This window comes from Diabrotica undecimpunctata, chromosome 2 (genome assembly GCF_040954645.1).
Source record: "Diabrotica undecimpunctata isolate CICGRU chromosome 2, icDiaUnde3, whole genome shotgun sequence".
NCBI classification, from domain to species: Eukaryota; Metazoa; Arthropoda; class Insecta; order Coleoptera; family Chrysomelidae; genus Diabrotica; species Diabrotica undecimpunctata.
This window is the reverse complement of record NC_092804.1, coordinates 51,279,463-51,302,085: the sequence shown is the minus strand read 5'-3', so window position 1 is coordinate 51,302,085 and position 22,623 is coordinate 51,279,463. Positions and strand designations below refer to the sequence as shown.

Sequence of the window (22,623 nt, the reverse complement as noted above, 5' to 3'; positions counted from 1 at the left end):
ATATTATTACTTATAACAGAAATTAGTGGTCATTCCTTTTAAAATAGGTAACTCAATAACGGCGTCTGCCAACAAATTCATAATTGCCAAAGGGTATAATAGACAGGCGTTATTTAGAGAATTTTTTGAAGTTATACTGTTAAAAGTTTTTAGTGTTATAGAGAAACCTCAGAAGGATCATTAATATAATATATAATATTGGTGTGTTTCGAAATAAATTTTACATTTATCTAATAGATAAGTAACTGCGACACAATTTGACGTGAAAAGACGGGTACATTTTATTCTATGAATAAATATATATTCTCCAGATAACTATATTTCATGCAAGAAGTTTTATTATTTTAAAAATCTAATTTTTAACTCTTTTGAATGTTTGTTAATCCTAAAATATTGGCTGCAAATTTGGTAATAGGTAAAAAATATAATACAAAACTCGAGCTTTCCCAACAAATGAATTACCAAACTAGAATTACGCTGATTTTTGTACGTAGATCGATTTTATAAGACGACTTTATGCAAAAGTTCAGCGATTCTCCAAAAGTGACTTATTTGTTATGAAAGTTGTACAACAGACTCTAATATCATTTTGTTTACGTCCTATAATATATATATTGTTTACGTTTTATAGTCTTAAATAGGAGGAAGTCAGAACAAATTTAGTGGAGTGACTGTAGATCGCAATTAATTGTTCCCCCGCCACACGGTGACATGCAAAATCACTAGTATTGTATAATCATATATTATATCATGCGAAATAGGATTGTTTGACGTAAAAATATTGTGTTTGTCTGTTTAAAGTGCAAGGTAGTGAAATGTCAAATGTTTGAGACGTACATTTAACAGCATTCTGCTTGTTCAATCAGATCATAAAATGAATTATATTGAATTTTTAATTATATTTTTTCAAATATTGCCGAGGTATATTGAAAATGAACAAATATCTGTTGTTCAACTATTTCTGTCTCTATATATCTGTATATCTCTGTTCTTTCCGCGTGCTTTAACAAAACTATGCTTTCCATCGGTCACTCGAGGAATGTCTCTTCTGTTTTTGTCTTTCTTTAGATTTTGCTTCTTTTTTATTTGTAACCATTATTTCTGTACTTTTAGATCAGCTTCTATAATTCTGATATGGTAAATGAGCACATAATAAAGAATATTCTGGAACCTGAACAAAATACGTGTACTTTCGAAATTATACCAGTAGAGATAATTGTCGGAACCATGAGAATTCCACGTAAAATGGAACATATAAAGAGTGAATATTTGCCAATTACCTCCACAAGATGTACTGAAGTGGCAGAAGATAAAAAGCTTCTACGAAAATATGTAAGTTTTAATTATTTATTTGTAAAATTATTTACCATAAGAATAGGATAATGGCCAAGGGATATCATGCAATAATTATTCTTAAAAGTGATCGTACCAATTCTCCCTCCTTCACTAAATTTTATTATACAGAGTGGACCAAAAGTCTGGAATTATCTCTTAAATGTATGGTCCGAATTATACAAAATACATATTTTGTAATATGAAAGTTTGAAATTTGATATTTGTGACGTTGCCAGATTTAACAGTTTTCTGAAATCATAAGTCACTTTGGTTTTTTAAATACAACATCTTATATATTGTACCTTTATTAAAATCTCACTTCAAATCGGCTCAATAAATATTTTGATTCCAACTATGTACAACTAAATTTGAACATAATAATTAAAAGTTTACTACATTGCTAAATTAATGTCTACGTAATCAAGTATTCAAAATGTCTTCCGTTGTTGATTTAAAAATATCCTTAACGATGGTAGAACGTCTATTATATTTCTCCTTGTTTATCTAGAAATTAATAGGGATTCATCGATAATTATTTGCCTTAGCTTTGGAAAACTTATCGGCGTAGTTTTATAAATTCTATTTTTCAAGTATCCCAATAAAAATAATCTTTAGAATTCAAATCGGGGGAGCGAGTAGGCTATTTCACACTACCCAATCTACCAATCTATCGTACGGAAAATGTCTGATCTAAATAAGTTGTGTAAAATATGAGCTGGAGCGCATATTGTACACAACTCTGACTTACTCCTCTTTTTATGTTGAACTTCTCTAGATTCTCTAATTCCACGGATATAAGGAAAATAAGGGTCCGTACTCACATCGTTATATTTTTGTTTTCGATAGGGACTTTATGTTAATATTAATTTGGCTGTATATATAATACTGACCTATATGTGCTTATTATTAATATACAGTGTGTCCGTAAAGTATGTAATAAATTCGATATTTCCTAAATGAAAAACCTTTTTATAAAAATTTAAAACACGTCAATTTTTAAGCTTAATGTTCTAAATTCTAAAATAAAATTTCATTATAAAAGATGATACACCTTAAGTGATTGACGTTATCTGCTCTTTTTTTTTAAAATGTAACACCCTATATTTTATGACGTTTTAGATCAATAAAAATAAGCTGATTGCAAAAAACTATAATCTGGGGGTCTAATGGATATAATTTGAAAGATATGCGCTTAGAAAATAAACTATTTATTACCAATTGCAAAAAAGGAGCCTATTACTAATGTTTAGTAAAATGTAATTATTTTTAGTAACTTTCAATAACAATTAAGTAGTACAATAATTGTATTAATTCGTGAATGTTCTGTATTATTGCTTAGAATTAATTTGAAGTAGAAATGAATTTGAGTGTAAAGCAAAGAATTGATAAACTCATGAAGATTGGGTATGGAGACAAATTGCAAACTCAGATGGAAGTGTCTAATTTATTTAATGATAAATATCCAGAAAGACCCATAACGCAGTCAACAGTAAGATTGAAAGGAAATTTCGAGAAACTGGTACGGTTGAAAATGCATACAAATCAGGTCGTCCCTCTGTAAATTTTGATACAACATTAGATGTCCTACTTGCTATTGAAGAATATACGCACACATTTGTTCATAAGGTTAGTCGTTATCTCGATTTTTGCAAAACAACGGTACACAAAGTAATAAAACTTGCAAAATGGCACTCCTTTAGATGCACACTTGTACAGGAATTAAGCGAGGATGATCGAGATAAAAGAATACAATTTTGCAAAATAATGATGGGTAACTGCCACCGAAACCCTCTCTTGGTTCAAAATATTATTTTTTCTGATGAGGCTACATTCACATTAAATGACGAATTCAACCGTCAGAATTGTAGATACTGCGCAAAAGAAAAACCCAACTGGATGCGGGAACATCATATACAATACCCGCAAAAGGTAAATGTATGGGCTGGCATTGTAAGAAATAGAATCATCGAACCCTACTTTTTCTAAGGTAATTTAAACGAGCCAGCATACCTTCAGTTTTTAAGGGGGTAGTTCGTACCTACTTTAGTTAATTTATTCCCTAGTAGAATTAATCCTGGAGGTTTTAATGAAAGTTTATTGTTTCAACAGGATGGTGCGCCTCCGCATTATGCTGTAGATGTTCGAAGGTACCTAAACAAATTTTTTCCGAACAGGTGGATTGGAAGACGTGGAGATATTGAATGGCCTGCGAGGTCGCCAAACCTCAATCCTTTGAAATATTTTATGTGGCGTCATTTGAAGAATGTTGTTTATAAAACGAAACCTGCAAATATTAAAGACTTAAAAACAAGAATTCGTAAAGAAATAAACAATATTTCTCAAGAAACCATAAACAAGGTTCTACAAGAATTTGTACAACATTTGGATTACTGTCAAATTCAACATGAGCTACAATTCGAACATTTAAGATAAAATCATGTGATAATTACTGGATTACTTTTAAGTTGTTTATTATAATTTATTTATAATTTGTTAATATTAGAAATCAATATAAATTTTTTTTAAGCGCATACCTTTCAAATTGTATTCGTTAGACCCCCAGTGTTATACTTTTTTGGAATTAACTCATTTTTATCGATCTAAAAATGTTCTAAAATACAGGGTGTTACATTTAAAAAAGAGCCGATGACGTCATCGCCTTAATGTGTATCACCTTGTGTAATGAAATTTTATTGTAAAATGTAGAACATTAATTTTAAAAATCGGGGTGTTTTAGATTTTTTTAAAAAGGCTTTTCATTTAGGAAATATCGAATTTATTCCATACTTGACGGACACACTGTATATCTACAAATAAAAATATTTTAATTTTAAGGCTGAACATGAGAGACGCAAAAGAGAAGCAAAGTGCCGTCAGCAACTTGGACGTAAAGATTACTACATAACGAAAACTGGAGATGCACTTCTTAGAGGATACAGAAGCCAAAACTCCCAATGTTTCAACGATGCCTGTAGAAATAATCAAGACATACCCAACTGCATAGTAGCTCTAGTCATGAACCATCTGGTATCCGTAGAACGTTGGACTTTCAAGAATATTGACCTTATTTTAGTAACAGGCAATCAGCTATACGTTGACTCGTATATAGCGTATGGACCAAAAGATCTTAAACTCGGAATGGAAAACATAGTGAGGAAGTTTTTCTTGCAACATTTGACAATACATGTTACCATTTATAAACCAATTCTAAGCAACGTTTTTACAGAAGAATGTTTAAGTAAAACACTTTCAGTATTTTTTACACAAGAACAGCATTGCATATTCAATCACCAGAACCAATGGGTTGCTCTGTTCTTTAAATCAGGTAAATATATTTATAGCTGTACCTCCAGGAAAATAAGCAAAATTTAATGGGGTTCAGATCATCCTGAATAGGTATTTGATGAGTTTTTCCGATAATATATACCTGTTTGAAAAAGTATTCCAGACTTACCTAAATATCTTATTTTTTTTATTCAAAAATATGACCGTATTAAGTTATACCTCTTTAATTAATTATAATATATTCATCATAATTGGTACTACAGCCCTATAAAAGAGCCTCAACCTTCCCAAGTCTATTACGCCAGTCAGTTCTATCCATTGCCAACTGTTGAGAGTTTGCTGCGCCTATTTTTCTACCATCCTCATCTACACCATCCCTCCATCTGAGTTTTGGCCTACCCCTACTTCTACTTCCCACAGGTTGTGACAAGGATTCTTCTAGGAGGGTCGTTCTGCTGTGATCTTGCCAGATGTCCTGCCCATCTTAGTCTTTCTATTTTTATAAGAAATACTACGTCTTTACCACCAAATATATGTTTATATCTGTGATATATCTCGTAGTTTTACCTACTTCTCCAAACACCATTTTCACAGATGCCACCGAATATTCTTCTCAGGATCCTTCGTTCAAATATAAGCAGGAGGTTTTCATCTGCCTTGGAAATGATCCATGTCTTCGACCCATATGTCAACACTGGTTCTATAAGGGTTTTGTATATGGTTATTTTTGTTTTTTGGCTTAAGTTTCTGCTTCTCATATGTCTACTCAGTCCAAAACAGCATTTGTTTGCTAGGATTATTTTTCGCCTGATTTCTTCCGTCATGACGTTCTTCTTGGTGGTCAGGGAGCCTAAGTATGTGAATTTGTCCACCACTTCAAAGGTAGAGTTCAACCGTGAATTGGTGACCGATGTTTCTGGCTCTATTGTTGGGTGTTGATGCCATTATCTTAGTTTTCTCCTCATTTACTTGCAGGCCCATATTTTTTGAGGCGTTTGACAAGGTGGTATACATTTCTTTTACCTTGCGTGTTGTGCGGGCAACTAGGTCAACATCATCTGCATATGCCAAAATTTGGGATGATTTATTAAAAATTTTTCCTCTGTTGTCTATTTGGGCATTCCTGACCAACTTTTCCAGCAGTCTATTATAATATATTAGCTTATTAAAATATGGCTTTAGTTACATATCTTTTAAATTATCACACTCAAATTGGCTGATTCATTATTGTCAAATTCTGAGAATTCACTTGCCTGAAAATATCATGTTTTTGGGAAACTATTTATCAACCCAGAACACTTCAGATTTCTTAAGGAAACGTACCCGTCGCATCGTTTATATAGAAATTTTATTCGAATTTTTGCTTGCCATTAAAAAGGTATCTATTTATACACAAATATAAACATTTCATCTGTTAAGACATAGAAAAACCTTTAAAAGGGCGTATTCTAAATTTTTTAAATTAATTTATCGCTCCAAATACAGCCAAAGACGGCAAAAAAGTTAACTGTTTATAACTTTTGTAAAAATGAACATACACCTTCCTGATTGCTCTCCAAAGAGAGACTTGTAGTGCTTAACAAAATTCGTTATATCCTTACAAACCCTTAAAATTTCAGCTTGATCATTAGTTAATTTAAAAATAATTCAAATGGTTTATCCCAGAAGTAATTTTTTTTGTAATAACAAAACACATAAAATATTAAAGATACAATGATTCTACGGGTACCTTACGAAAGGTAAAGAGTTTCTTTTTAAAAACGCCAAAAAATGTTAAAAAAAATCATTTTTATAACCAAAAGTGTTTTGTAACTTTACTGTTATTTTTAATTTATAAAATAAACAATTATAATAAAAACCTTTATTTAAAGAATCCTTTATAAAAGGTATATATATTCTAAAATTGTCCTTTCGGGTTACATCACAGAACGTTTTTGGACTAATATTTCCATCATCAGTGCAGTTACCGAAAACAAAAGTCAAAACTTTAATAAAAGCAAACATAAATATGAAATTTTTATCAAGGTTAAAAAAGCACCTGGTTGAAGACTTACCAAGTATACATGAGTGAAGCTTGCTGACGCCGCCCTATTTATTTAGTTGAACTAGCAGTTCTTGTTTCATAATTTCTCCGAAGCTGGATGAGAACTATGGTAGCATAGTTTGAAGGAATGGAAAATTATCTGGCACCCTTTTTTCTCGTTCTGTGGGCCCCTTTGGTGGTCCCCATTTTTATGTTGAACATGAACAGGAACTGTGTTCAGATTGTCTATTTTGTTTTCTTCGTATGCTAGTGCATTTTGCACATTATTTAGTTTGTTAATTTTATTGAGTCACTGACCAACTTTTTGATAACATTTCTTAATTTGGCAGTTCCATTTTAACGAAATTTGGAGTTTTTAGTTCAAATGTTGTTAAAACGTAATTTTCTATACAGATAACGACATTGTTTTGTTGACCATAGGAATAAGGATTTATTGCAATCACATCTCTAGAGTATATTTATTATAATGCTCTAAACTAATTTGTTGGTTATTTTTTAGCCTTAATAGCAATACTAATAAATAAGTAGGTAAATAAGTAATATGCTTTATTGTCACTGAAAATTGTACAAATTTTATGGACAAAACTTATAACAATAAGACAAAAAAGAAGAAAAAAAAATCAGAATAGGAATCGTTTGTACTTTTAAATAAAAAAAACAATAAAATTCTTCCAAACTTAAACATAAAAAATACTACCTAATTAAGTAGCAACAAACTTCGTAAAATGTACCTAACAAAAAATAAAAATTAGGAAAGCAAATTAATGAATTAAAGGATCGAATATTCCACCTCCTTGTGCTAAACAGTAACCAAATCTGTCATACAGATTTCTCCTCATATTTTGAAATAGGGCTGGTGCAATGCTTGCAGAGAAATGAAGTATTTTTGCCCTTAATTCGACTAGGTTTGTGGCCCTTTCAAACTGATGCCTATAAATGTTTTCTTTGAGAAAACCCAAAAAAAAAAGAAATCGTTAGGCGCTAAGTCACAGGATATGGCAGGCCATTTAATTGTACCACGTGTACTTATCAGTCGATCAGGAAACGTTTGATTGAGGAAGTCAATAGTTGCTCTAGAGTTGTGAGCCGAACACCCATGCTGTTGGAAATAAACCTCCTGAAAATTAACGGGAAGGCGTCGAACTGCCGGAAAGATCTCATTCTGTAAAAGTTGTAAATATTTGGGTCCGTTTAGGTATCTATGGATAAAAAATGGACCGACAATATGGTCGCCTTACATTCCAGTCCAAACATTTAACTTTTGCGGACGCTGCGTTCGCACTGCAACACTGAGGTACGTATTTTTCCGAGAATAATACCTTGCAACGGATGGATTGTGTTTTTTATGTAGGTAATGAAAATGAAGATTCGTCAGAAAATAAAATATTTTTTAAAAAGTGTACATTTTCATTTTGTTTATCTAACATAATTTCACAAAACTCCATCCACCTACAGTTCTTGTGTTGGTTGTATCTTAAAACAGTGATACCCGTTCCTTTTGAGAACTCGCTGGACAGTTCGAGCATTCACGTTAACTTCCCTAGAAATTTGTACACTATTGCAGGGTTCACTAGCTTCCACAAAAGCACAAATATCAATATCTCTGTTTTGACGCTCCTGATCGACAGGTCTAACACGTGGTTCATTACTTTCATGACACTTTTTACAACTGTTTACACATCCCGAAGTTTGAAAATGTTTAATGGTATTTTTAACTGTTGTAACACTTGGTGGGGGTCTATTTTCGAAGGCAACAATAAATAAATAAATTACTTCGCGTATCGAATGACCCTGAAAGTACCATGTTACACGTTGCACTTTTTCTTGGACGGTATACGGTATATAACCTAATAGGCATTTTATTAATTATTTGTTTATTCTTTCAAAACTTCGTTTGAAATTTTTAATGTCAATGTGATTATTACGACAATTCGTACCTACTGTGAAATGAATATAGAGGTGGAAACATATAACATGTCACAGAGCGATTGACATTGTGTTGTATGGTCAATGAAACAATGTCGTGATCTGTATATATTTCGATTTCGCACACACTATTGAGTTCGATTAAGTAACTACCGTTTAATGGAACTACTTCACTACGAGACAAGATCCCAAATCGCCAGCTACGACAAAGAACAGGAGTGGCTGATGCAGTAGAGAGAGTAGCAACACTGAAATGGAACTGGGCAGGTCACGTGGCTCGAATGACAGATAATAGATGGACAAAGCGGATACTGAAATGGAGACCAAGAGATGATGCCTACCGAAGCAGAGGTCGTCCACCAACACGTTGGACTGACGATCTAAAACGTTGTCATAGGAATTGGATGCAAGAGGCACATGATCGAAATATATGTAAAATTATGAGGGAGATCTATGTCCAGCAGTGGATAAGCGAAGATTGAATGATGATGATAATGATGTTTAATGGAATATTGTCCTTTTTTTTGAATACTATTCTCTTTGTTTAGCGTTATTACAATCCACTTATTGTTTTCTAGTTTTTGAATTTTTATATTATTGATTTCTATTAGCACTGATTGACATTGATTTACAAATTTTGAGTACTGTATGAGCTGAACTTCACAAGAGACTGTTGGTGTTACTTCAATTGACTGGACATCGTGGCATAAATATTCTTCTTATTAGAATATAGATTTTCAACCTCACTGCCTATAGGCTTGGACGATTTTTTTTTCTTTTCCCGGGTCTTGTTAATATCTTGTATAAAGCTGTTCGTGGACACTCCTAGGCCATTCTGCTACTAACTTAATGTCTACTGCCTCTAGGGTTGGACAATTTTTGTTGTTTCCCCAGGTTTTGTTGATACCTTGTATACAGCTGTTCGTGGACACTTTCACAATTTAGTTCGTTTTTCCGGTTAATCGTTAAAACGAAGAAGCTGCTCGCGAAACCGTTAAATTTGCACTTAGTAATAATAAAAGCATTGAAGTTATTAGGTCCAAGCAATATATTTAAAAAATTCTTACTACAATGAACGAAATATAAAAAGTGACGCTCTAGCTTAATTGTCTCGTTATTCTTTGCTTTTAGTTGATTCTCTTAGTTTATGATTGGTTGTCCTGTTATAGGTTGGGCACTTCTTCAGGACGTCGTTTGTTTTATTAGAGTTGACTTTTGTGGCTGCTTTTGGGCTTACCGATGGTACGCTTCGTTGGATGTTGTCCTGCGTGAGAGGTGGATCCAGGGTGGCCAGAGGTGAAAGGGTGGTTAAGCTAAAACGGTTCTTCTCAGAATTTTATTAGTCAGAAAATATATGGTTATAAATTGACTAAATTTATTAATAAGTATATAAAAGTTGCGAATCGCCTGAGGGCAGCTGTGGCTGTAGCCTCGCAAATAGACAGGTGACATTGTGCAACCACAGAAACCCGATCCCTCCCTGTTTATCTAGCTCAAAGTAAGCATTTAGTGATTATGGTTGTAATAGAGTGGAGTTGCCTCCAGAATATCAATGTATTGGGAATATCAGGAAGTGCGTTGCTGACAAGGGCCAGCAATTTAGTGGGTGGAAATGGGAGTTTGCGTTTAGGGCGTCTTTTAAATGCATTGCCGAAGGATGAGCACGTAGTTTTGATAATATTTTGTGCTCTGAAGTTTTGGCCACGAATGGTTTTGATTGTATAACTCATGCTCAGACAGAAGAGCCTCTCATTGATGGGCTGGATGTTCGACAGTTGATAAATTAGGGAGGAGGGGTTGTCGTGCCGTTTGTTGTTTACCCTACGCAGGATTCCCTGTTTGAATCCTAGCAGTTGTTGTGTGAGGCGATGGTTGAACAAGATATAAAGATTAGACCTATATTCAATCACCGGCCTAATAAATGTTTTGTATGTATGTATAAGTGTAAGTGGGTGTGTCCGTCCGAACTTACCACAGAGGTAATTGAGTAAACCGACTCTGCTCCTAACCATGTTTAGGCTGCAGCCAGATCGGCCCTCCAGTTTAGTGTTTCTGTGAACACCACACCGAGGTATTCAATCTGGTTACGGAGTTAAAATCGGTCGCCCCAGAGTCTGAGGTTGATTCTTCCAGCTATATTGTATGTAGTGAATCTGCTGAGATTGGAGTGTCTAAAGAGAATCATTTATTATCATTTTATTAGGGTGAGTTAGGTGTTACTCTCCATCTCCCGCATCACCTGTCGACCAGGTCAAGGTGATTTTGAGCAAACCTAGTAGTGCATTTGTGCCTCGTGTTGTTGTTACGAGAGCAGTGTTTCTCTCTTTTATACTGAGAACAAGTCTTGTGTCTAGAACAAGGTTTAAACTTGAATTTAGGTCCTTGGTGAATTGAAAAATAATGTTTTTTACTGCGTTTTTCTCAATTTTAAATTATTTATAACTCAAAAACGATTAAGGTTACAGAAAAACTACGACAGACCTATTTTTTTTTATAATGATCCAAAGAATTCAAAAACAATTTGTCCGGGTTTAAAAAATTGATTGTTACAGTTTGTTTAAAAAGCAATTGTTTAAAAAAATTTGAACACTCTTGAACCCTATTTTGGGGTATCTCATGAAAGTGATTATGCAAAAAAATCTCATGGGAATTTTTTCCAAGGAATCCGAGCTTTTTGCCTTGTCTGATTAAAGAAATATTGGGACCATCTCGCTGAATATGTCATGAAACCCTTAATCACTTACAATAATGATTCACAAAAGTATTAACTGTCTTGTTCTTTTATGTTCTGATATTTTTTACTGGTATTATTGATGTTAACTTTTTATTTGAGAAAACATACATTTCACGAAGAATGTATTTCTTCGTCCATATTCTACGACATCTTAAATTAAATTATTTTAAGTAAAAATAAGAAACGTATCTTAAATAACGTAACTTTTTCATTTTTAGGTCAGTTCTATATGTTTGATCCCCATGAGCGTGACCTAGAAGGATATCCAATAGGCCAGGATTGCTGTGGATGCGGTGCAGCAATCCTAATGAGATTTAATGACGTTGACAGGTTGGTGTATCGGCTAATATCAAATTTGACCCCCAAGCATGTAGAAATACAGGAACTAATTCACGAATCTGAGGAATCAGAAAATGAAGATAAAACTTTATTTACATTGTGGTTGGCCTCTATTGAAATCAAATAATTTTATTTTCACTGTTCCGTGAAACCAAACTTTGGAATGACAGTCAGAACGATCGGCAATATCTACGTTTTAAAATAGATTGCTGATTTGTTTTAAAATGATATTTAGTAATAGCTACAGTTTTTTTTCGTTTATTTAAATTAAATTGGATTAAATTTGTTTTTGTTCATTTATCGTTTAAACGTCAGACATGCCCTTATTAATAATGCCACTTAGGTATATATAGAGATATGTTCAAAAGAGTTAGAAAAGTTTGAAAACTTCTTAGGTCAAGCAATAAAGCACTAATTAACATAAACCTACATATTTTTCGCAGTTAGTTGAATCTTTATTCAACTGTTTGCACTTGATTCGGGAGAGTGTACATTTTGTGCATAAGGAAAATGCATTCCCATATTGTTAGAAAATGAAAAATTTGGAACTCGGAAAATATCCACATGAATAAGTTTAATAGAATAGAATAGAATAGAAATATGCTTTATTGTCACAGAAAATTGTACAATTTTATGGACAGAGGTTACAAAAGTCAAAATATAAATAATAATAACAACAACAATTAAAATTTACTAAAATTACATAAATTAGACAGAATAAAACATAATAAAATATACAGTCCATTGCAAAATTTTACTAAATTGCAAATTGCATAATAAAACCTTACGAACTAGTTTACGAATAAGTTTAAGCTGCTGCATGTGATACCCAAATATATGAGGCGTTGAGAACCAGAGCGGACCATTCTGTTGAAACATTAAATGGAGAAAACTAAGAATAACAAAAACTGGTAAATTAAAGAATTTTTTGTGACATATAAAAGTGTTAAATTTTTGAAGTTATACTTCTATACGCACGGTCGGCGTTGGAAATTTGCATAAGAGTGAATCTGTGAAACCATTACATATGTAAGATAATGAGTAAGAGAGAGACAGAAGATATATTTTCTCTCTCTTCCTCTCTCGAGAATAAAAATGTTCCTTTTGTATATATATTTAATATTATATATAATATTATATATATATATATAAATATATATATATATATATATATATATATATATATATATATATATAATATAGTATGTATTAATATTATTATTTATGTGATATGTTTTGTATTATTTAAAATTTTTAACGTTTATAATTATTTTAGGCTTTTGTATTTTAAAATAATTACTGTTTTACCGAGAACTGTCAATTTTGAAATCCGTTAGTGTCATGTCTAATTGGCTAATCCTTTACGTGTTTGGTTCATACACTGGTGGTTGTGAGTTCGAATCCCAATTATGAATTTCCTTTTTTATTTTTGAAATATTTAAAAACCTCACGTTAATCTTATTAAATATATGTATTTTACGCAAAAAACATAACAACAACAAAACATAATCCGAGTTGTTGGTTTTTTATTTTTATCTTCGTAAAGTAAGTTATGTATATTGGCAGTTTTAAATACTTATGAATATTACATTTTAATTTATATTGTATTATTATATTGAATTATGTTGCAGTGTATTTATTGTATTGTAATTTTTATATTATTAACAAAATAAACAATGAATTTTACTGCAGAGTATATGTAATTTTTTTGCATTCAACTCCTTTTATAATTATATAAAAATAAAAATATATATTTTCATTAAAATATTGATACAATCCTTCATTGATACAATCCTTCATTAACTATACTCCTATTACAGGTCAAATGTTTATATACAGCAAAGGATGCACCATATACCTATATAACTAATTCTTTTTCTCTTTCTGCTCTCTCTTACCTATAGCATTACATATGTAATGATTGTGCAGATTGACTCCTATATAAACTTTTACGGCGAACGCGTGTATAGAAGTGTAACTTCTACCGGCAGTCCCACTGGACTGCCACACCCGTTTTTTTTTTTTTTAGTATGAAGCAGTGGCAATAGTAGTGGATATTTTGTAACGGATTGTCCAAGAAAATGTGTTTTTTTTTGTAATTTATTATTATTATTAATTATTTGATATTTTAGAAAAATAATGTGGGTTGATCCGCTTTGGTATTTAGAAAATTTTCCATGCATGTAGAATAGTCCTATTAAAAATAGACATAACTATGGAATAGTTTTATTGTTAGTTACGTAAAAATACAAAAGTATATAAATTTAGTCCAAATCATCTCCTTGCAGTGAAATTTCGTCCTGAACAGTATCACAGCATTTGAGATCTTTATAAAAGTCGTGATAGATCGGTGGAATAAACTCGATCAATTGCAAGGGGATTTTTTTTTTTGGCTGGAGTTATCACATTTTCATCAGGATATAAAATTGGTAATTTATCCTTCAAACGATCCTCTGGTATATTCCTTCAATATTAAATTTTTGAAGTTGATGAAGATCAGTTACACCATATTTAAAATAAATTATACAAGGATCATCTTTTTTTAAACTAATGCTGTGAATTTTTAACCACTCGACTTTTGTTACATCCGCCGAGACTTTCCTATGTGTAGTATTTTTTTACAAATTAGCTGTTGAAAAGAAATTTTCGGACCCCATTTCTATTACATGAAAAGGATTTCTTCTTCTCGCCGTGGAAATTACATTAATCGAATCTTCACGATGAAAAATGTTGGGGTGATATTTTTTAGTTTTCTCGATTAGACCTAAGTCACGGTCACATGCCATACAGGAATGTCCACTAACTAAAAAGTTATGCTTTATTTCTTCAAGTGGAAAGTTATCCGATTGCACCATATGAGTACACAGTAAAGCCATTTTAATATTTCTATTTTGACCACCGCAGCCATCGGAATACATGATTACTTTCTTACTTTCTAACATAATTTTTAATATAATGGATAAGACAGGAGCCGACTTCCTGAGCTCCTCTACACACAACGGATTCATTCCATACATACATCTTAATTTCTCCAGACTGTAGATTGTGGACGCACAGACAATACACCCACAATTGCCTTTTATAATATGTTATTCCTGTCGATATCACTGGGGTGGGCAGTGTCTTCATCAAATCAGAGGCAAAAACAGTGGTGTCGTTCTTATCTGTTGTAAGTTTAGAATCTTTGTAAACCTGTTTGTAAAGTACCTGTAAGTACCATTGATTCTTTTAGCTGTTCTGCTTTTCTCAGGTGAAGCTCTTTCAATTTTTAGCTCCTTTCTTCTTTGCAAGTTGTTTTCATTGGTTTGTATTTGTCTTTCTAATAAATCGCATTTTCTACAAGAATTAACGATCGGAGCATGAAAGTGTAAACTTTGTATTAAAAATGTTTCGAAATATGAACTCGGAAACAGGATCCTTTGTTGATTTCTTGTATTCATTAAAAAAAAACGGGTGTGGCAGTCCAGTGGGAGTGCCGGTAGAAGTTATACTTCTATACACGCCTTCGCCGTTAAAAATTTATATAGGAGTTAATCTGCACAATCATTACATATGTAATGCTATAGGTAAGAGAGAGCAGAAAGAGAAAAAGAATTAGTTATATAGGTATATGCAGTATATGGTGCATCGTTTGCTGTAAATAAACATTTGACCTGTAATAGAAGTATAGTAAATGAAGGATTGTATCAATATTTTAATAAAAATATATATTTTTTTTTATATATGTATAAAAGGAGTTGAATGCAAAAAACAAATTTTACACATACTCTGCAGTAAAATTCATTTTTTATTTTGTTATTAATATAACAATTACAATACAATAAATACACTGCAACATAATTCAATATAATAATACAATATAAATTAAAATGTAATATTCATAAGTATTTAAAACTGCCAATATACATAACTTACTTTACGAAGATAAAAATAAAAAAATCAACAACTCGGATTATGTTGTAAATTTTCATTTTATTTTAAAATTTATGTTTTTTGCGTATATTACATATATTTAATAAGATTAACGTGAGGTTTTTAAATATTTTAAAAATAAAAAAGGAAATTCATAATTGGAATTCGAACTCACAACCACCAGCGTATGAACCAAACACGTAAAGGATTTGCCAATTAGACATGACACTAACGGATTTCAAAATTGACAGTTCTCGGTAAAACAGTGATTATTTTGAAATACAAAAGCCTAAAATAATTATAAACGTTTAATTTTAAATAATACAAAACATATCACATAAATAATAATATTAATACATATTATATTATATATATATATATATATATATATATATATATATATATATATACAATATTATATATATATATATATATATATATATATATATATACAATATTATATATATATATATATATATATATATATACATATATAATATTAAATACAAAAGGAACAATTTTATTCTCGAGAGAGGAAGAGAGAGAAAATATATCTTCTGTCTCTCTCTTACTCATTATCTTACATATGTAATGGTTTCACAGATTCACTCTAATGCAAATTTCCAACGCCGACCGTGCGTATAGAAGTATAACTTCAAAATACGAATGTTTAAATCAGGAAATAAATATTTTCTTTCTGTTTTGTGTCGTGCATAATGAGAAATATATGATCACAAACTGCTTTTTAACAGTTTCGGGTGGGGTTTTATTAGCAGGCGGATGTCTTCCACGTTGGTCTGTTGGTGAAATTATATTCTGTGTTTTTCTTCAACATTCGATCAAGTTTACCATAGTTGACGTTCAGTACTTGCTTAAATAATATTTTGCATATTTTGATGTCGTTGCCTTCATTGTTAGGTAAATAGTAATGTCGTGTGAAATTCTTGGATTTTCTCAAAACTTTATTATTTGAATAGTGACGTGCAACTCCTACTACTTTTACTTGCAAAAAAATAAATGCACTGTGCAAGTCGGTACTGGCAAGACCATAAATCTTTTTATTGATCTGCTCTTGACTTTCGGTGTTCAACAATTTATGGCAATTTAGTTTGCAGCATGAATTTACTAGAGTATGTATTATGGCCGGAACAATCTTACCTTTAGTGCTTGTGTACTCTTTTCCACTCGCCCGTAAAAACTTCGTTTGTTTTTCTTTCTGTTATTCTCGCAGCGTAGGCGTTTCTTTGATTTTGGCTTATCTTTAAGCTGTTCTGGATTTACATGTTGGAAATCTATTTCAGTATCACTTGCAGACTCCAACTCTGAAGGCACATATTCGTCCGAACTACCATTATCTTGGTACTGTAAGGGTTCACTGTCACATTCAGCTTCTAAAAATAATAAAAAAAATTATATAGAACTTTGAGGCAAATGTGCGAACAAAATTTTTAAATAAATTTATTTGAAAGCATATTTATTGAAACTAGCGATTGTACCTACAGAGAAAATCCTAACAGTATTAAAAACACGTGTTTTACTGACCGTTATTTTCAAAACTTTACTTCACTAAAAAACAAGAAATAATACATTCCTTCTCAATTTCATGTTGATAAGAAATATTCAGTTTAGACGTAGAAGACATTTTACACGCTTTTTTAGGCTGTACTGTGTAAAAAACACTTTTAATATCAGCATATAGTACTATCATGTGTTAACAAGTCACTGACAATTTAAAGGTTAAACTGGTATTTCCAGAAACCAAAGCGGACCATGCCATATAGTCCAGTCTGGCTCGCAAGTATTGTAGTCTTAAATAAAATGGACCATCCTAATACATGCTGCCATCTGTTGTAGAGTAGAGGAAATTCATATGGTCCACTCTGGAATTGAAGGAAAGTAAATGTTAGGTTTAAAACCAAACTTATCTAAAATTTCAAAATTTTGTGGGATGGTCCGTTCTGGTTCTCAACGCCTCATATATAAAAATACTTTGTTGCTTGTACCTAAACGTACTGTAATTTCTTACTTATTCGTTAAGAAACTGTTCCACTGAATAATAAGGTCTTTCAGATAGATAGGTTTTTGTCAATTGACAGAACTTTAGGAAAGAAGTTGTAGATTTAACTTGCAAAGGGTTGATGGATGATGGTTGTATAAGTTTTTTGCCGAATATAATATAGATTTCTTTACTAACTCAGTGGATAGGATCGGTAAATACATAGGCACATCAAAGCTTGAATTTCTGGTGGAGTAGCCATGATTAGGTTTTGCTGGAAAAACATGTAGGTGTTTACGAATTTAGTAAACAGTTTCTAGAATATAATATAGAGAGGGAAGAGTTAAAATCCCGTGATTTTTGAAGTAACTGTTGCAATGTGTTATTCTACTGAGGACAAAAAGATACGGTATTGCTCATTTTTTCTACTTTAAAGATAATATCAGTTTGGGCAGCTGTATTAGAACCCCAAAAAGGAAGGCCATATCGAAGATGAGACTCGAACAAAGAAAAGTATGTTATTTTGGAAGATGCTAAATTCATTTTCTTCGAAACAGATCTTATTGCATAGCAGACTGAGGCTAGTTTTTTATTACTTAATAAATCGATATGAAGGGACCATTTAACAGGTTGACTGCCACAGCGGTCATTATGCCCGCTCATAGTACTAGTAACTCACGCCATGGCGGTCATATTGTCCGCCGTGCATTGTTTAACAAAAGTGTAAAGAGTATATGACCGCCGATTTCGTTAAAAATGCATAGGCAACATGACCGCCTGGCCTGTATGGATATGTGAGTAAATATATTGTTACGTAAAAATATGAGTCATAGTTTTAACCTTTAAAACATGTTTTTAATCTAATATGTTGTAGAGTTTACGAGAGGCCTCGATTTACCTGAGCGACCTTCCAGAAGCGAGGCGAGGGAAATCCAGTTTGCCTTTACCGTTTCGCCATCGAAGGTTTTAGACTATTCGAGATAACGGCACTGGTATATAATAACGGAACTTTATTTGGAAGGGACAGTTAATAAAGAAGATTCGCGCTCGTGATATTATTGTTACGCTCGCCTACTAATAAATTATTGTGTATGTAGTGATAAATAAACTTATATTAATTATCGTGCCTTTTAATAAATTAAAGTAGGAACAAGATAATAAATTAGTAAAGACATTATAAATTAAAGACATAACAATTAATAAATTCACAACAAATGGTGTCAGAAGTGGGATCGAACATAAATTAGACTTATAATAATAATACAAGTGAATATAAAATAAATTGTGAAAATGGCTACGATTTATGAGCTGACAGTGACTAATTTAAGAAGACATCTTGAAGACAGAGAATTAGCTTCTACCGGAAAAAAGGCTGAGTTAGTCCAACGACTAAAGAACGCTTTGCTAGAAGAAGGACTAGATCCAGAGACTTATATATTTGAAGATGCTGTCCTCTCGTCGATTTCGAAAGTTTCTTCTGATGTAGCCAAAGTTTCTGGTGATGTAGCCAAAGTTTCCGGCGATATCGCTTCGTTGGAAGACAAAGTTTCTAACGAGATTTCTTCGCTGGAAAGCAAAGTCTCTGCTAACATCTCTTCGGAAATCTCTAAAGTCACTTCTGAGATGTCTGCCCTCGACGATAGAATATCTTCGTTAAAAAATCAAGTTGCTGCCGATATGTTGGCCTTCGAAGAAAAGATGAAAGAAATGGAAAGGAAGATGGAGGAAACAGGGACAGCAGAGAGAGGTAACAATCCGATTACAGTGGAGATAAAAGAAGACGAGACGAAATGTAAGTTGGAGACACGGCCGAAATTTGAAGGAAGTGGAGGTTCTATTCATGTTAAAGTCCCAACTTTCGACGGAAAATCATCATGGAACAACTACATGAAACAGTTCGAATCAGCCGCAAGAGCAAATGGATGGTCTGAAAAAGAAAAGGCGGTAAACCTGACTATCGCTCTTCGAGGAGATGCCTTAGATGTGCTTCAGACCATAGCCGTAGAGGAGACCGATGATTTCGAACAACTGAAGAAGAGGTTAAATATGCGATATGGCCACGAACATTTGGAGCATGTATATCAGTCACAGCTTAAAAATCGTAGACAGAAGAAAGATGAGGCTCTTCAAGAATATGAGGTAGATATTGCCAGATTAGTACGATATGCTTATCCAACAGCTCCCGAAGACATGATGGAAAAATTGGCCGTGCAAACATTTATTGATGGTCTTCGTGATCATGAAATGCAGAGAACACTGCGATTAGCTCGTCACAAGACGCTGGTTGATGTCCTATCCGCCGCCCTCGAATACGAGTCAGCTACGCAGGCCTCTGGCGGGTACAGTAAAGTTAGGACTGTAAAAGAGGAAGAAGATGAAGATAAACTTGACCAGCTCGTTAATATGATAAAAAGCATGACATACAAGAAAACGAAGACCATCAGATGCTGGAATTGTGGCGAAATAGGACACGTACGAAGCTCCTGTAAGCACCCTAGGTACGACGCAAATCAAGAAACTCACCATCAGGAAAACTAGAACGGGTCAGCCTTAGGGGGGCAGCTTCGACCCAGAACTTTTCCAAAGACCCTCTCATACTAATAGCTTCTTTGAAATGTCGTGAAGATAGTGTATATGTAGATGGAGACATAAATGGTAAAAAGCATACGTTGTTGGTGGATACCGGAGCGACCAGAACCATTATACGCCCGACAGTTATAAACAGCCGAAAGAAACTGTTACCAACGAGGTTACGACTTCGGACCGCTACAGGTGAAAATGCCAACATTCATGGAGAAATCCAGGTACAATTGGGAATTGGGGCAGAAAAGTTTGTCCATACTGTTATAGTTGCTGACATCGAAGAGGATGTTATATTAGGAATGGACGTAATGAATATGCATGGATTCCAATTGGATTTTAAGAATAAGGTAATCAAAGTTGGCAACGAGGAGGTATTTCTCCATCCACATAATGACAACACTGTGCAAGCAGCCATTACAGAAGATACAGTCGTGCCTGCGAGAAGCGAAACGATCATAGTAGCGCGACTACAGGGAATTGTAGACGAAGGGAGACCTGTTATGATGGAGCCTTGGAACCACGACGATGAGGTTGGCCGTGGAATCATAATTGGGAAGGAATTGGTGACTTCGGCTAAAGAAATTCCTGTGAGACTTATCAATGTCAACGACTACCCAGTGACCATAAAGAAAGAGACAAAAGTAGGAACTTGTGTACCTGTGACATCCATAATCCGTCAGGCGACAACATCTGATAATTCCAACGACAAATTCGACCAAATGGTTGCAGTTGCAGGACAGTCTCTAAATCAGATGGAGAAAAGGAAATTAAGGGAATTTCTTCGGCAGTATCGTGATATTTTCGTACCGAAAGGAGGAAAGACGGGAAGAACTACCGTTGTTAAGCATAAAATTGATACTGGTAATGCTAAGCCAATTCGTCAAACAGCTCGACGATTACCACAGGCGAAGAGAGAGGAAGCTGAAACGATTGTTCAGGAAATGAAGAAAGACGGGGTGATAGAACCTTCTACGAGCCCATGGGTCTCTCCGGTGGTCCTGGTTAAGAAGAAAGACGGAACGACGAGGTTCTGTGTGGATTACCGTTTGCTGAACAACGTTACCAAGAAAGATAGTTATCCTCTGCCTCGGATCGATGACACATTGGACACATTGGCTGGAAGTAAATTGTTTTCTACTTTAGATTTGAAGTCTGGATACTGGCAGGTAGAAATGGACCCAGTCGATAAAGAAAAGACAGCCTTCACCACAGGATCTGGATTGTGGCAATTCAACGTTATGCCATTTGGACTTTGTAATGCTCCTGCGACATTTGAGAGGCTTATGGAAAATGTGTTGAGAGGGTTATCTTGGAAAACATGCCTGGTTTATTTAGATGACATAATCGTCTTGGGGGAGACATTCGAAGATCATTTGAGGAATTTAGAAAACGTTTTTAATCGACTTAAAGCTGCCCAATTGATGCTAAACCCCAAGAAGTGCCAGCTATTTCAAGGTAAAGTCAATTATCTGGGTCATATAGTCAGTAAAGAAGGAGTGGCCGTGGATAAGGGAAAAATCGATTCCATTAAGGAATGGCCAAAACCAACTGACAAACATCAAGTGAGAAGTTTTCTTGGACTATGTACTTACTACCGGAGGTTTATTAAGAAGTTTGCAGATATCGCTAAGCCATTAACGCGACTTACAGAGGAAGCAAGAGAATACCGCTGGGATATAGACTGCCAAAATGCCTTTGAAACGTTGAAAAAGCATTTAATAACAGCACCAATTTTGGGGTATCCACTGCCAGAAGGAGAGTTCATCTTAGATACGGATGCAAGTAACGTGGGAATTGGAGGAGTGCTGTCTCAGATTCAAGGAGGACAGGAACGAGTCCTCGGATATTTTAGTAAAGTCCTTTCAAAACCTGAGCGGAATTATTGCGTCACGAGAAGAGAACTTCTGGCAGTAGTGAAATCAGTAGAGCACTTCTATCAATACCTCTATGGAAGGAAGTTTTTAATCCGAACCGACCATGCCGCCCTTAAGTGGTTGATGCAGTTTAAGAATCCAGAGGGTCAGATAGCCAGGTGGATCGAACGACTCCAAGAATACGATTTTAAGATTGAGCACCGAGCCGGAGTTAGCCACAGAAACGCTGATTCTCTTTCCAGAAGGCCATGCCCAGCAGAGTGTCCTCACTGCAACAAAACGGAATCCAAGGAAGCAGCAGTGCTAAGAACGACGATTGTCAACGACGACTGGACGCCTACTAAGATAAGGGAAGAACAAGAGAGAGATCCAGTTATACAGAAAATCCGAAAATGGAAAGAGGAAAACCGTCGACCACCTTGGCAGGAAATATCAAACCTATGCTCAGTAGTTAAGACGTATTGGGCCCAGTGGGACTCATTTATCATCGAAGATGGCTTGCTTAAACGAGTCCTGGAAAATGATGACGGTTCAGAGAAGAGAAGACAGTTGGTGATCCCAAAGAGCAGAATAGCCGAAGTACTTCGTCAGTTAC

The 22,623-nt window shown here is 33.8% G+C and overlaps 1 protein-coding gene across 1 annotated transcript in view; it reads left to right on the top strand.

The window, feature by feature from the left end:
- Positions 1-11,951, top strand: part of LOC140434534 (uncharacterized) — a 126,630-nt gene extending 114,679 nt beyond the window's left edge. Inside the window, exons 25-27 of the mRNA XM_072522873.1 lie at positions 1,114-1,332; positions 4,171-4,660; positions 11,543-11,951. Of these exons, the coding sequence (XP_072378974.1) occupies positions 1,114-1,332; positions 4,171-4,660; positions 11,543-11,790 (957 nt within the window). The 3' untranslated portion in view covers positions 11,791-11,951. The remainder of the gene's footprint in view (positions 1-1,113; positions 1,333-4,170; positions 4,661-11,542) is intronic.
- The last annotated feature ends 10,672 nt before the right edge of the window (positions 11,952-22,623 follow it).